Genomic DNA, 14,935 nt, shown 5'->3' with positions numbered 1-14,935 from the left:
GAGTAGATCTTAAATGATGTTACCACCAAAAAAAAAAAAAAAGAAATAAGTAACTATATGAAGTAATGGATGTGTTAAGTAACCTTACTGTGGTAATCATTTCATTATATATATATATATATATATATATAAAATCATCACATTGTACACCTTAAATTTACACAATATTATATATCAACTATATCTCAATGTATATAATCTCAATATATATACTAGGAGAAAAAGAAAAACCAAAACACATGTTTTTAGAGATCTAAAAAAGTCACATTTAAAAAATTGATTTAAAAAAATTCTACTGGATTGTACAAGAAGTACAATACAGGGCCCACTGACTTGATAAATTATATTAATGTAATCACACTTGGCTTCAGTTTCTCTGTTATCTTAAGGTGTTTTTAGTTTCTTTATTAGCTACTTCAGTCTGTTTTCCTTTTGCTCCCCTTTCCCCTTTTGTTCCTATTTTTTTCCCTAAATTTATCCTTTTCTGCCTCCTGTTACGTATTGGTTTCAACTTTTGTAGGAAGGGTGTATCTGGTAACCTTCTTCATCGCCTCTTAGGCTCTTCCATAACTGCCCTTTCAGCTGAATTAAACTTCTTCTTGGATGTTTTGGCAATGTGAAGTTGAAGAGGTGGAATGCTTTTGTGCCTGCAGGATACAGGGCAGTAAACAGCTCTGCAAAGCTAGGTTGCCTGAGCTGTAAGACATCCCTCTGTATCTGCAGGTTCTGCATTCTTGGATTCAACCAACTGCAGAATGAAAATATTTGAAAAAAATTTCCCTAAAATTCCAAAAAACAAAACTTGAATTTGCCACCATGCACTAACAACTATTTACATAGCATTACATAACAACTATTTACATTTACATTGAATTAGGTACGGTAAGTAATCTAGGGATGATTTAAAGTATGCAGGACACCTATCCTTCTCAAACTATTCCCAAAAACTGAAGAGGAAGAAATGCTTCTGAACTCTTTCTATGAGGTCAGCATCACCCTGATGTCAAAACCAAAGACACCACAAAAAAAAGATAATTACAGGCCAATGTCACTGATGAACACAGACATAAAAGTCCTTAACAAAACACTAGCAAACCAAATTCAACAATACATTATAAGGATCATACCATGATCAAGTAGGATTTATCCCAGGGATGCAGGATGGTTCAACACCCACAAATCAATCAATGTGATACACCACATTAACAAACTGAAGAATAAAAATTATGATCATCTCAACAGATGTAGAAAAAACTCTGACAAAATTCAACATCCATTTATGATAAAAACTCTCAACAAAGTGGGTATAGAGAACAAACCTCAACATAATAAATGCCATATATGACAAACCTAACATCACACTCAATGGTGAAAAGCTGAAAGCATTTCCTCTAAGATCAGAAACAAAGATGCCCACTCTCATCACTTTTATTTAACATAGTATTGGAAGTCATAGCCACAGTAATCAGACAAGAAAAATAAAAGGAATACAAATTGCAAAGGAGGAAGTAAAACTGTCACTGTTTGCAGATGACATGATACCATACATATAAAAAAATCCTAAAGATACCACTGAAAAAATATGAGAATAAATTAATTGACTAAAGTTTCAGGATACAAAATTAATATACAGAAATCTGATACGTTTCTATACACTAAAAATGAACTATCAGAAAGAGGAATTAAGAAAACAATTCTATTTACAACTGCATCAAAAAGAAGAAAATACCTAGGAATAAATCTAACCAAGGAGATAAAAGACCTGTACTTGGAAAACTAAAAGACACCAATGAAAGAAACTGAAGATGATACAAACAAATGGAAAGATATACCATGTTCATGGATTGGAAGAATTAATACTGTTAAAATCACAAATACTACCCAAGGCAATCTACAGATTAAATGTAATCCCTATCAAAACACCAATGGCATTTTTCACAGAACTAGAACAAATAATTCCAAAATGTGTATGGGAACACAGAAGACTCCAAATAGCCAAACCAATCTTGAGAAAGAACAACAAAACTAGAGGTATCACATGCCCTGATTTCAAAATATACTGCAAAGCTACAGTAATCAAAACAGTACGGTACTGGAACAAAAACAGACACATAGATCACTGGAACAGAAACCAGAGTGTCCAGAAATAAACCCATGCTTATATGGTTAATTAATCTACAACAAAGGAGGCAAGAATATACAAGGGGAAAAGACAGCTTCTTCAACAAATGGTGTTGGGACAACTGAACAGCTACATGCAAAAGAATCAAACTGGGTTACCTTCTCATACCATATACAAAAATAAACACAAAATGCATTAAAGACTTAAACGTAAGAACTGAAACCATAAAACTCCTAGAAGAAAACACAGGCAGTATGCTCTTTGACACTGGTGTTAGCAGTATTTTTTTGGATATGTCTCCTTAGTCAAGTGAAAAAAAAGCAAAAATAAACAAATGGGACTACATCAAACTGAAAAGCTTCTGCACAGTGAAGGAAGTTATCAACAAAATGAAAAGGCAGGCTACCGAACAGGAAAAGATATTTGCAAATGATATATCTAACAAGGAGTTAATATCCAAAAATATACAAAGAACTAATACAACTCAACTTCAAAATGACAAACAACCTAATTAAAAAATGAGCAGAGCACCTCAATAGACATTTTTCCAAAGACAACATACAGATGGCCAACAGACACATGAAAAGATGTTCAACATCACTATCATCAAGGAAACGCAAATCAAAACCACAATGAGATATCAACTCACACCTGTCAGAATGGCTATTATCAAAAAGATAGCAGGTAAGTGTTGGTGAGGATGTGGAGAAAAGGGAACTCTTGTGCACTGTTGGTGGGAATGTAAATTGGTACATGAAAGATTGTATGAAGGATCCTCAAAAAATTAAAAATAGAACTATCATATGATCTAACAGTTCCACTCCTGGATATTTATCCAGATAAAACAAAAACACTAATTTGAAAAGATATATACACCCCTATGTTCACTGCAGCATTATCTACAATAGCCCACATATGAAAGCAACCTAAGTATCCAATGATAGATGACTGGATAAAGAAGATGAAGTATATATTATATGTATGCATGTATGTGTATACGCACATACATACACACACAATGGAATATTAATCATAAAAAAAGAATGAAATCCTGTCATTAGCAACAACACGGATGGACCTAGATTATGCTACGTGAAATACGTCAAACACAGAAAGACAAGTAATGCATGGTTTCACTTATATGTGGAATCTAAAAAAACAAACAAACATAACAAAACAGAAACAGATTAATAGATACAAAGAACTGGTGGTTGCCAAAGAGAAGGGGGGTAGGGGGATGAGTTAAATAGGTGAGGGAGATTAAAAGGTACAAACTTCCAGTTATAAAGTAAATAAGTCATGTGGATGTAATGTACAGCATAGGGAATATAGCCAATAATATTGTAATAACTTTCCATGGTGACAGATGGTAATCAGACTTATTGTGGTGATCATTTTGTAATGTATAAAAATATCAAATCAGTATACTGTACACTTGAATATTGTAAATCAATTATACTTCAAATAAAAAATAAAGTATAATGGGAGGATGTGTGTAGGTTATATGCAAATACTATTCCATTTTTTTTTAAACAGGAACTTTATTTTGTTTGTTTATTTTTGGCTGTGTTGGGTCTTCATTGCTGCGTGGGCTTTCTCTAGTTGAAACAAGCGGGGGCTACTCTTCGTTGTGGTTCACAGGCTTCTCATTGCAGTGGCTTCTCTTGTTGTGGAGCACAGGCTCTAGGCATGTGGGCTTCGGTAGCTGTGGCACATAGGCTCAGGAGCTGTGGCTCATGGGCTGTAGAGCTCAGGCTCAATAGCTGTGGTGCATGGGCTTAGTTGCTCCGCGGCATGTGGGATCTTCCCAGATCAGGGCTCGAACCTGTGTCCCCTGCAGGCGGATTCTTAACCACTGCGCCACCAGGGAAGCCCTTTGCCATTTTACATAATGAACTTGAGCATCCTAGAAATTTGGTATCTTTGGGGCGGGGGTTCTGAAACCCCTATCATAGTATTCCCTGTGGACACTGAGAGATGACTATACTCCTAGCACTTTTATTTTTAAATTTTTAGTCTTTGATTAATGTAGATCAACATTTTAATTTTTCTTGTTTTTTCTCCACATGACTATCCTTTTTTCCTTCACCATTTATTGAATAGTATACTTCTGAAATGTCACTCACTTTAATGTTTATGATCCTTTCTTTTTCTTTTTTAAGGATTTTCTTAGTTTTCCTGCTTCCTTATTTTATTATCAATTTTAGTAGCATCTTGTCAAGGTCCCCCCAAATATTCTTTTGTTGTTTTTATTGACATCACATCTGTTGGTAAAATGTTACAAAACTCTTTCCTTGTCTATGAGAATTTGATCTTTGGTCCATGTTCTAGCTCAGGACCCTGGAAACCTGATAAAGGTAGCATGTAAATGATGTTACTAGACAACACTGTCTCTGGCAAAAATTACCAATTGGCATCTGAAGAAGGAATGATAAATTATAAATATCTAGTTGGAACCTATATATTTAGACTCTTTGAGTGTGGAGTCTGCTGTAATTAGACATATCCCTTGCAGGGACCCTGGAAACCATGTCTGGAATTTTATGAAAGATACTGACTCCTGTGGAGGCATGAAACTTCTAAGGCAGAACAGATCTGCAACCACTAAATGTGGACCTCTTTTTCCTTGCACTTGAGCTGTGACTTGAGAGACTAAAGATATAGCTAACACCCTGATGGTGGCATGGCAGCATGACTCGCTACGACGACTCTGGCATAAAAGGAAGACCTTATGTTGTCTGCTGGCATGCTGTGCTTCCTGTCCCATATTCTTCTACATGATTCTGATGCCAAGTGTAGCTCACGGTAGTCTTATGAGTCTGAAAGTTTAGGTGAGTCTCAACAGATCCTCTCTCCATCCTACTGGGTGTTAGAACAATAAATGAATAGATGAATTTAGGAAGAACTGACATCTTTATATATTCAGTCTTCCTTTCCAAATGCATTTATTTGTTCAAATCTTCTTTTGTAATTCTTGAGGTTTAAGACTCTCTGTATAAATCTTCCACATTTCTTGTTCTACACTTCTTAAGTATATTCTTTGGTATTTTATGTTGCTGTTTTGAGTGCATGCTAATAAAAATGGGCATTTTTCTTCCATTATATCATCCAATGGGTAGTACATATCAAAGTTATCAATGGTACTCAGATACCCTATAATTTTAATTAGTTTTTAAGTTGATTTTCTTGAGTTTTGCATATATACAGTCATAATGAAAATAGTGATAATTCTACTTCTTCTTATAAGTTTTATACCTCTGATTCCTTTTTATTACCCAATTGCATTAGATAGTACCTCCAGATCAAGGGCAAATAACAGTGAGGATAATGGACATTCTTGCCTTTTCCCAGTTTTAATTAGAAAGGTTCCAATGTTTCTCCATTAAGCAAGATACTGGTTTGGGGGATATAACAGATATATTTTATCATGCTAAGGAATTATAGATATACCCCTATTTTAATAAGAATTTTTAAAAAATACCTGTATAATTATATCAAATGCCCCTTAAATATCTATGAGGATATTATATTTTTCCTACAGATCAATTAACATGGTGAATTATGCTAATCGAATCATTCTTGCATTCCTGGGTTAAATCACACTTAGTCAAAGTTTATGTTTATGGGCCACTGAGCTATGCTTGCTAATATTTTAACTTGGGATTTGGGGATTAATATTCACAGATGAGGCAGTTCTGAATTTATATATCAAGTGTTTTATTGATATACACATATGTGTATATATATGTGTGTAAATATATATATATCTCAGTGTATCAAGTCCTGTTCTATGGCTTTACAAGTATAAACTCATTTAATCCTGTGAGTCTGGTACTATTAACTCCAGTTTATACATGAGAAAACTGAGGCATGGAGATTAAATGACTTGCCCATGTCACAATAGCTAGTAATCTGGTGCTAGGATTTAAACACAAAAGTTTAGTCCAGAGCCCATCCTGTACTCTGCTGCCTTTAATACTTTCGTGTAAAATTTTTGTTAGTTTTTCTTTTTTGGGCAGGGTGTTAAAAAGTACCAATGTTACACTCTTTTCATAAAAAAAGACCTTTTCCCTCTCAGCTCTGGAACAGATTAAATTGTATTGTTATGTTTTTAAAGGGTTGGTAAAACTCTTCTGTGAAACTTTATGTCCAGTGTTTTTAAAAGAGGAAACTCTTAGACAATCTTTGATGGCCTCTCAAGGTCTAAAAAGATCAAATCCAAACTACTAATCCTGGAATTTAAGAACCCAAAAACTTATTTGCTAATTCATTATATCTTATCACTCTTCCCTTCCTTCATTCTTACCAAGAAATCTTACATTCTAGCCATTGAAGTTTATTCAGTGTTCTCAGGTATTAAGTCACCTAGCTCTCTATGCTTCCCTACAGCTTTCTGAACAGACAAGATGAGATTTAGTAAACTGAACTACAACTATTTATACCTTTGCTTACTAGACTGTTAATTTATCTAAAGAAGAGATCTTGTCATTTCTATACCTCCAGCACCTAGCACAAGTGCCTAAAACACAACAGAACTGTTACATTTTTGTTGAAAAAATGAATGAGAATAAATGAAAATGAATCAATAAGTGGGGCTAGGAAGACAGGTCTCATCTGCAGAAGAGAATGGGAAGGAAAAAAAGATGTGTCTAAAGTGTAGTCTAAAATGAGAAGTACCTCTGAAGAAACATAGATGGAACGTAGTCTCATTTTTATTTAGTAAAACTGTAAGTTTAAAAATATTAAATGGATTTACAATACTGAATTGAATTCATGTTTTAACTCTACAAAAATCTTCCTAAAATAATAAAAGAAGGGCTTCCCTGGTGGCGCAGTGGTTGAGAGTCCGCCTGCCAATGCAGGGGACACGGGTTCATGCCCTGGTCTGGGAAGATCCCACATGCTGCGGAGCGGCTGGGCTCGTGAGCCATGGCCACTGAGCCTGCGCGTCCAGAGCCTGTGCTCCGCAACGGGAGAGGCCACAACAGTGAGAGGCCCGCGTACCGCAAAAAAAAAAATAAATAAATAAATAATAATATAAGAAACATAAAACTATGAATACCATAGGACTGTCATAACTTCACTACATATATATAAGGAAAAAGTTTAAGGGAAATACAAGTATTCTAAAATATTAATAGAAAATTGTGATTTTCTTCCTGCTTTTTGCACTTTACCCTACTGTTCAAATTCTTCCACAATGAGCATGAAACAAGTATGTAAATGTGTCTTTTATGTAGAAACACAAGATCTTAGATTTATCAAATGCCTAGTTTTAAAAGATATTATATACTGTAAGAGAAAGAAATAATTCCAGTCATTTGAAAATGATAAATATAAAATAGTTTATCTTTCAAGTTCTGTGAGAAAACAGCTTCTTTAAAAGCACTGAGTACATCATTATACAAAAAGAGCTAGTATTAAGTTTCAAATCTGAATTTTTTAAAAAAGGAGATAAAAGAGTGAAATGAAAATATTTAACAATCTATTTTTAGGATACAACTGGTAGATCTAGCAGCAAAAATTGCATAGCGAGCCACCATCATTTATTCTTGTCTAGTATTCTGTACTTTTTACTCTCTAAACTCTCAACCCACCTGGCTCACTCACTCTGCTGTTTGTAAATCTTCACCTTCTCTTCTCTCACATATAATCCTGTCATCCCAAGATCACAGAATCCTTATATTTCCTTACTTCCTAACTTCTGCCTTTTATTCCCCCAAACCTAATTTTCAGGCCTCTTGAAGAGCGTCATGTCCCCTTGCCAGATATTACTGTAGTTCTTCCACTCCTATGGAATTCTATCTACAAGAATTCCCTACATAACTTTTCTTCCCATTTGTCCACATCTGAGAGAGATGATTTCAAGGCTTCAAAAGGGATGCTTCTTTCACATTTCACAAAAAAGAGCACAAATACTGTTCTCCTTTTGCCTACTCTCCCAAAGAAGTCCTGTGCCTAATCCTCCTCATCATTGGCGCTGCATGTTTCCTGCATGTGGATCTTCAAGTAATGCCTCTTGCTTACCATCATGATCTTTGAAAGAGGGTTCCGGAGGAATAGAAAAAGCAAGGGTCTTCTGTTGTGGTGTTATCAAAGAGAACACTACACGTTCTTATTACAAGAAAAAATTATTAACTGTATGTGGTGATGAATGTTAGCTACGCTTATTATGATAATCACTTCACAATATATACATATATCAAATCATTGTGCTATACCTAAAACTAAGAATGTTATATGTCAATTATATCTTGAAAAAAAAAAGATTAATACTACAAAAATACTTTCTGGTCAGTACCAGAAACAGTAAGAACACTTCTATATTCTCAGAAAATCTTCATTCTCTGGGTCTGATTCTTATATGTCAAGTCACCTGAATGTGAACAGTAGACTTAGACAGCATGCACTAACATAAGGAAATGACAGGACCCTTTGCTAGAATCAAGTCCACACTTGGAATATCTTTTTCCTTTGGAGTTCTTCAAAGCTGCCACATTTCAATTGATTCTTAACTTTCCAATTATTAATACTTAACTTCTGGAAGGGCATTTCTTGCTTCTTTTGGTGTTCTCAGTTGCATAGCTCACCCCCACAGATCCACAATGATACAGAATTGCAGGTATGCAAATTTCTAACAGAGACATGCAGGTAAGTTCTTCAATAAGCCTAGATGACACAAAATTTATAAGTACTGCCAACCACTATGAGTGCCGCAAGAAAATCCTGAAAAGACTTAGAGCAATTTTAAAATTCCAAACTGAGTACATAAAATAGCAACTGATACTATTTTTAAAAATTAGAATGTTGTTTTTAAAATGCTTTTTTTAGAACCCCTGTTCAACTAGACTCATTATGAAGAAAGCACTCCACAGTTAAACTTTTGGAAGTACTGCACATTATATGCTAAACTTTGTTTGGCTATGAAAACCTTTGTGTGTAACATCTTTCAAGAGGATAATTTGTGAGGGTTCTATAGATTAGTAAACTTTATTTCAAATTATATTCTTCATATTATCTTAAATAATACTAAATCAATACTTATGCTTAGAATTATAACAAAAATAAGTTACAAAAAAACCCCATTTGTTATAGAAGAGGCATAACTGGATGGACTGTGAGCATATCATATTCTGAAATCCTACTCTTGGAATAGCCTAGAGTCAAAGATTATGCTCCATAAATCTAATTATGTGGAAAGTACATGGTAGCAGAAACATATTTTCAAAATGACATGATCAGGATTCAACCTATTATAGTGATGGCAAATATGATTACTTACAAGTCAAGAGTCTCCTAACTGATATATGGCTGCCAGTCTTGCCCATCTCTAATCCATTCTTCTTTAGAATGCTACCAGCTATTTTTCTAAAAGAAATGATGGTGACATTCCCCTACTTCAAAACCTTTCCATAGCTCCCAAGTGCTTCAAAACGGGAAAATTCAAAATTCTTTTTTTTTTTTTTTTTTTTGTGGTATGCAGGCCTCTCACTGTTGTGGCCTCTCCCATTGCGGAGCACAGGCTCTGGACGCACAGGCTCAGCGGCCATGGCTCACGGGCCCAGCCGCTCCGTGGCATGTGGGATCTTCCCAGACCGGGGCATGAACCTGTGTCCCCTGCATCAGCAGGCGGACTCTCAACCACTGCGCCACCGGGGAAGCCCCAAAATTCTTAATGCTGCACATCTGGTTCCAGTCTACCTTCCCGAACTCTTCTGCCACTTCCACACCACCTGACCAGCTCAAGTTACACAGGGCAGTCATTATTCACAGATATCTGTTTCGTGCTTCTTTGCCCCTGGAATTGTCATTCCCCTGTCTTCTCACCATTTGTTAAATTACTACTCATCTTTCAACACCCAACCCAAACGACTTTTCACATTGGCAATAATATAACATACTTTTTGAAAATTCATTTCACTCTTCATTTCAGCAAAGTCACCATTGTATTTAATTACAGAATAGCAATTTTTTCATCTATGAAGACCTGAATACTATTGACTTTGATTAGTTTATTTGTAGTGAATATCCTAAAACTCACTGCTCTCTCCTAGATTCAATTCTTAGATTCAATCCCTTAGATGCTGAATGAATACCAAATACGTCCTAGACACGGTCTTGTTCTTAAGTCTGGGACTAACACCTTTTCTACAGCTAGCGATGCATATGCAATAGGATGTTAAGTGGGATTTTTCCTCTTGTTGCAAACTTGTGGCTAAGATCCAAAGCTGAGGATAATTAAGCAGCCCTTCTTCTAGCTTTAAGGAGCCAAGAGTAGCTGGTACCAGCTTCTCCTCTCAGGGCTTACTGAGAGTTTCATTTTTTTAAATCAATACTGTGATCAATATTCTAACACCTTTCCCTCAATGTAAATCTAAAAAGGCTAAAAAGAAAGGGGGGTTATTGGAATTTCAGGGAAACACAGAGTTTATGAAAAGAGGATATTCCCTCCCCTCTTACAGGAAAACGGCAGTGTCATCACTGAATCCAGAAGGTAAGAATCAAGATTTGAGTTCATCTAAAAGAAAGGGAAACTGGTATTTCATTCCATTTGGTTGTCTTTATAGGCAGAAGACTTACTGATTTGCAACTCTGTTATATGCACAGGGGAAAAGAGAAGTGGGGAAAGAGTGTGGTGGGAAGAGTCAGATAGAGAGGTAGGCAAGACTTACCCACCTTGAGTTCTTGGGAACCAAGAGGTATGAAAAATGTAACCTTTCCCCCAGTGTGCTTGTAGGCCCTAGAACTGGCCATGGGAGGTAGATCTGATTGGGTAACGTCTTGAGGCAAAAAAAAGACATACATATCAGAGTCGCACAGTATGAATGCCATCCGTCAGGTTTAGCCAGAAGGTGTAACCAAAGCAAGGGACTGCCAATGCCTATAGCCTTCTGCTCACTGTCAGCAGGGTCAATTGGAGATACCACTTATCTTCATTTAGCCTACTGACAATGAGTTTGAATAGTAGTGCTGAACAACCAAGAATATTGTCACCTCAATACTGGCATATCACGTAGAATTCTGCCTTTCCTATATCACTCCTCTCAGTTTCAACACCAGAGGAAGAAACAGCACAAGAAAGAGGGTGGGCAGGGACTTCCTTGGTGGTGCAGTGGTTAAGAATCTGCCTGCCAAGGCAGGGGACACAGGTTCGAGCCCTGGTCCGGGAAGATCCCACATGCCATGGAGCAACTGAGCCCATGCACCACAACTACTGAGCCTGTGCTCTAGAGCCCGTGAGCCACAATTACTGAGCCTGTGCTCTGGAGCCTGCGAGCCACAGCTACTGAGCCCATGTGCCACAACTACTGAATGAAGCCTGCGTGCCTAGAGCCCGTACTCTGCAACAAAGACAAGCCACCACAATGAGAAGCCTGCGCACCACAACAAAGAGTAGTCCCCACTCGCCACAACTAGAGAAAGCCCACATGCAGCAATGAAGACCCAACGCAGCCAAAATATAAATAAATAAATAAAAAATTTAAAAGAACAAAAACAAAACAAACAACTCTTGGAGTCAGGTATGTTCTAGAATTTCCAAATTAAAAAAAAAAAAACAAGGAAAAAAGGAGGGAGGGCAGAAGTGTGTGACAAAAAGAACCTACTCACTCACCCCCAAAGTTTTCAGCCCCAGATTAAGGTCTAGTCTATCCTGGAAGAAAGTGATGAGTACTGGATCAAGCCTGTGGCTGATGTTATAATATGAAGATATAATATGAAGAGAACTAAGTCTTAAATACCAGACTAAGACTAGAGCATTTAAAAATTATGGAATAGTCAAAAGATGCTCTTAAGGTAGTTGATATCCAGTAGAAAAGGGGATTTTGACATGGTAGAGTTGGAAGGCAGTTACTAGATAAAAAGCAAAACTGACTGACATTTATATCCCAGCAAATTGACATCCTTAATGAACTGGTTACACATAGATGGATAGTCTTTGCAATTAGTTTCCATATATATTGGTGTTCCATCTCTCCATTCTTTTTTTTATATGAAATCCTGGTATGAGATCTATTATACTATTATTATTTAAGTCTAGAACCAGTCCATCAATTTGCTCACTACTACTTGCAGCACTGTCTAAAAAATGCTGAGTAGATAACAGTCATACTTCTACGTCTAGGAAGACACCATCAAAGTCACAGATAGAAATGGGCAAATAAGCATTTCTAATGATGGAGGATGCTAAAAACAGTAATAGGTTTTTATGTAATAAAGGAAGAGACTGATGAGAACAAAGCTCACAGAGCAGAAATTTATTTGATACCTTAATGCTTTCAATGTTCACCTTTCAATGATCCAACCAAAGAAGAAATCCACAAAGAGGCTATTTGACAAAGAGGAAAAACCAGTGTATTATAAATGGACATTGTTCAACTGCATGACACAGAGGAAAGAAAACAAAGGTTCTAAAGAAAGAGAGTAAGAGAAAAGCAAGTGAAGGCTGATCAGGAAGTGGGACCTGAATTGGGGCTGCACATGGAGGGTGGACAGGCATGGATGATAGACAGAGCAGAACAACTCCTGGATGGATGAGAGACAATAATGTAAAGTGGCTGTGACACATTGCAATATTAATACATACCGAGACTGAATTGCGGGTAATGCTCATAAATCTAACTGCAATTAGTACAGGTTTCTGGATTAGGAAGGACATGAAAAGGAAAGCAGAAGGTTAGAATGTACATGTCATTGCCCCATTAAAGAGGTTTAATCTTTCAATGGAATGAATATATCTGTCTTCCGCAGCATCAGCAAAAAAGCACAGCTTGTCTACCTGCTTTGAAAAGTAGCCTTATGTAAAAGGTCTCTTCCTGTCTTCCCTGGATGGGCACTGCTAACTTGGGCCTCTCAGAACTGAGTTCATAAAAATTCATACGACAGAAAGGGTTTTTTTTTTTTTTTTTTGCGATACGTGGGCCTCTCACTGTTGTGGCCTCTTCCGTTGTGGAGCACAGGCTCCGGACACGCAGGCCCAGTGGCCATGGCTCATGGGCCCAGCCGCTCCACGGCATGTGGGATCCTCCTGGACCGGGGCACGAACCCGTGTCCCCTGCATCGGCAGGCGGACTCTCAACCACTGCGCCACCAGGGAAGCCCAGGGTTTCACCTTTAAATGGGCTTTCTGTTTTCATTTCCTGGAGAAAAGATTCAGAACGTGTTCTGTGATGAGCTTTATTTAATACCTTTACTGACTGGAGAAATTCTGTGTTTATGTTTGTTTTTAGAGAACACCCTTCATTAACTTAATCTACAGACATTTGTTGTGCACTTGTCCTGTGCCAGGCAGTTTAATAGTAAAGGAAGAAATGGAGTTACTTTAATGCTAACCTAAGTATAAACTACCAAGTATAGAGGAAGTATTGCTGGGCCTCTGCAAAAACATGGGCACAATGATGGGGAAGCCTGTTTCTCTTTAGAGATTTACTGGGGATCTGATTGGGTGTTCACTAATACAGTTTTGTTTTACAATTCAGGGGAAGGGTAGTAAATGGGCAATAATTAAACTTTAATGCAACAATAGGTTTCCAGTTATCTAGACCCTACTGATTATTGGTCAGTGTGAAATGGAGTTGTTTATATATAGGTCACCAGTTACAAAGGAAGATGTTAAACAGACAAATGGGCAAATGGAAGAAATAAATTATCATTTTTGTAAGGCTTTTTTCAAAACCTAGCAATAAACCCTCAAAGAAATCTTTATTTGATAATAGTAGACTCATAGTGGAGTTCTATATCCTATGACTCGCATTCTTGCAAGTGAGTAAGTTCTCTACATCCCAGAACTATTGGCAGGACCACCAAAAATGACATGGTTGAGGTTGGGAACAGACGGTGGAAGAAAGTAGACTCAAAAGTTAGGGTGGGTTACGTTTTCATAGAAAGGACAGGAAAAGAAAACAGGGCAAATTATTAAACCACCAACATTTTACCCAAATACTTGATTTTAAAAATTCTTCATAGTTAACTGTATTCTGTGTATATAACTAAAGACAGCTCAAAGAACAAACATGAGGCATACATAGTACCCTGAGATAAGGTGACTTTTTTTTTTTTCACTTGTTCCATGTGAAAAAGATTCGGAGAATAATCTCTCTCTACATATCATAATATGTACTTAAAATCTGAGGAAGGCTCCCATTTCCCCCTGTGATTCCATGTCCTGCATCTTACCATTGATCTACGAATCAGTGACAGCCTGGTCTTTGCCTTATTCTCAGCAAATTCCAGGCTACTGATGTCTTTGAGACGAGCCTTATATTTATTCATTTGTTCCACAACAATCAGCTCCACACAGCTGAAACAGGAAAAGAGAAAACTGTTAAGTGCTGAAGTCAATCAAATAAATTGTCAAATCAAATAAATTGTAGCACCCACAGACTATTTTTCAGCTAAGTGTGGTAGATAGTTGGAGGATAAAAGAAAAATCAACATCCCTTATTTTATGAGCTAAGAGACAGGGTTTATAATGGTGGTTCACAACTTTGGCTGCACTTTAGTATCCATCTGAGGAGCAGTTGTAAGTCCCAATGCCTAGGCCACACCCCCGACCAATTAAATCACTCTCTGGGAACGGGACACAAACACTAGGCTTTTTTGGGGAAAGCTCCTTTTGCAGAAAAGGTTAAGAATCACCACTCTAGAAGGAAATCAGAGGTCCATGAAAAAAGGGCAAGGTGAAATACAGGAATATTGAAGTATTAAGACCAAAGGGATTCGGAGCCATAAGACTACAGTTAGACTAGATTACAGGAAAACACAAAGTATATGTAATTTGGTAAAATGGTATTTTAAAATACATTTGGAAACTAT

At 36.9% G+C, this 14,935-nt stretch overlaps 1 protein-coding gene across 5 annotated transcripts in view; it reads right to left on the bottom strand.

Annotated features, from left to right (window-relative positions):
• MYO9A (myosin IXA) overlaps positions 1–14,935 on the bottom strand; it is a 270,235-nt gene that overhangs the window by 17,025 nt on the left and 238,275 nt on the right. For all 5 annotated transcript variants that reach the window (XM_079912006.1, XM_079912009.1, XM_079912008.1 and 2 more), the window contains one exon: positions 14,297–14,420. In XM_079912006.1, the coding sequence (XP_079768132.1) occupies positions 14,297–14,420 (124 nt within the window). The remainder of the gene's footprint in view (positions 1–14,296; positions 14,421–14,935) is intronic.

The sequence above is a fragment of the Stenella coeruleoalba genome (genome assembly GCF_951394435.1).
Source record: "Stenella coeruleoalba genome assembly, chromosome: 2".
Taxonomy (NCBI): Eukaryota; Metazoa; Chordata; class Mammalia; order Artiodactyla; family Delphinidae; genus Stenella; species Stenella coeruleoalba.
This window is presented reverse-complemented; position numbering and strand designations above follow the sequence as displayed.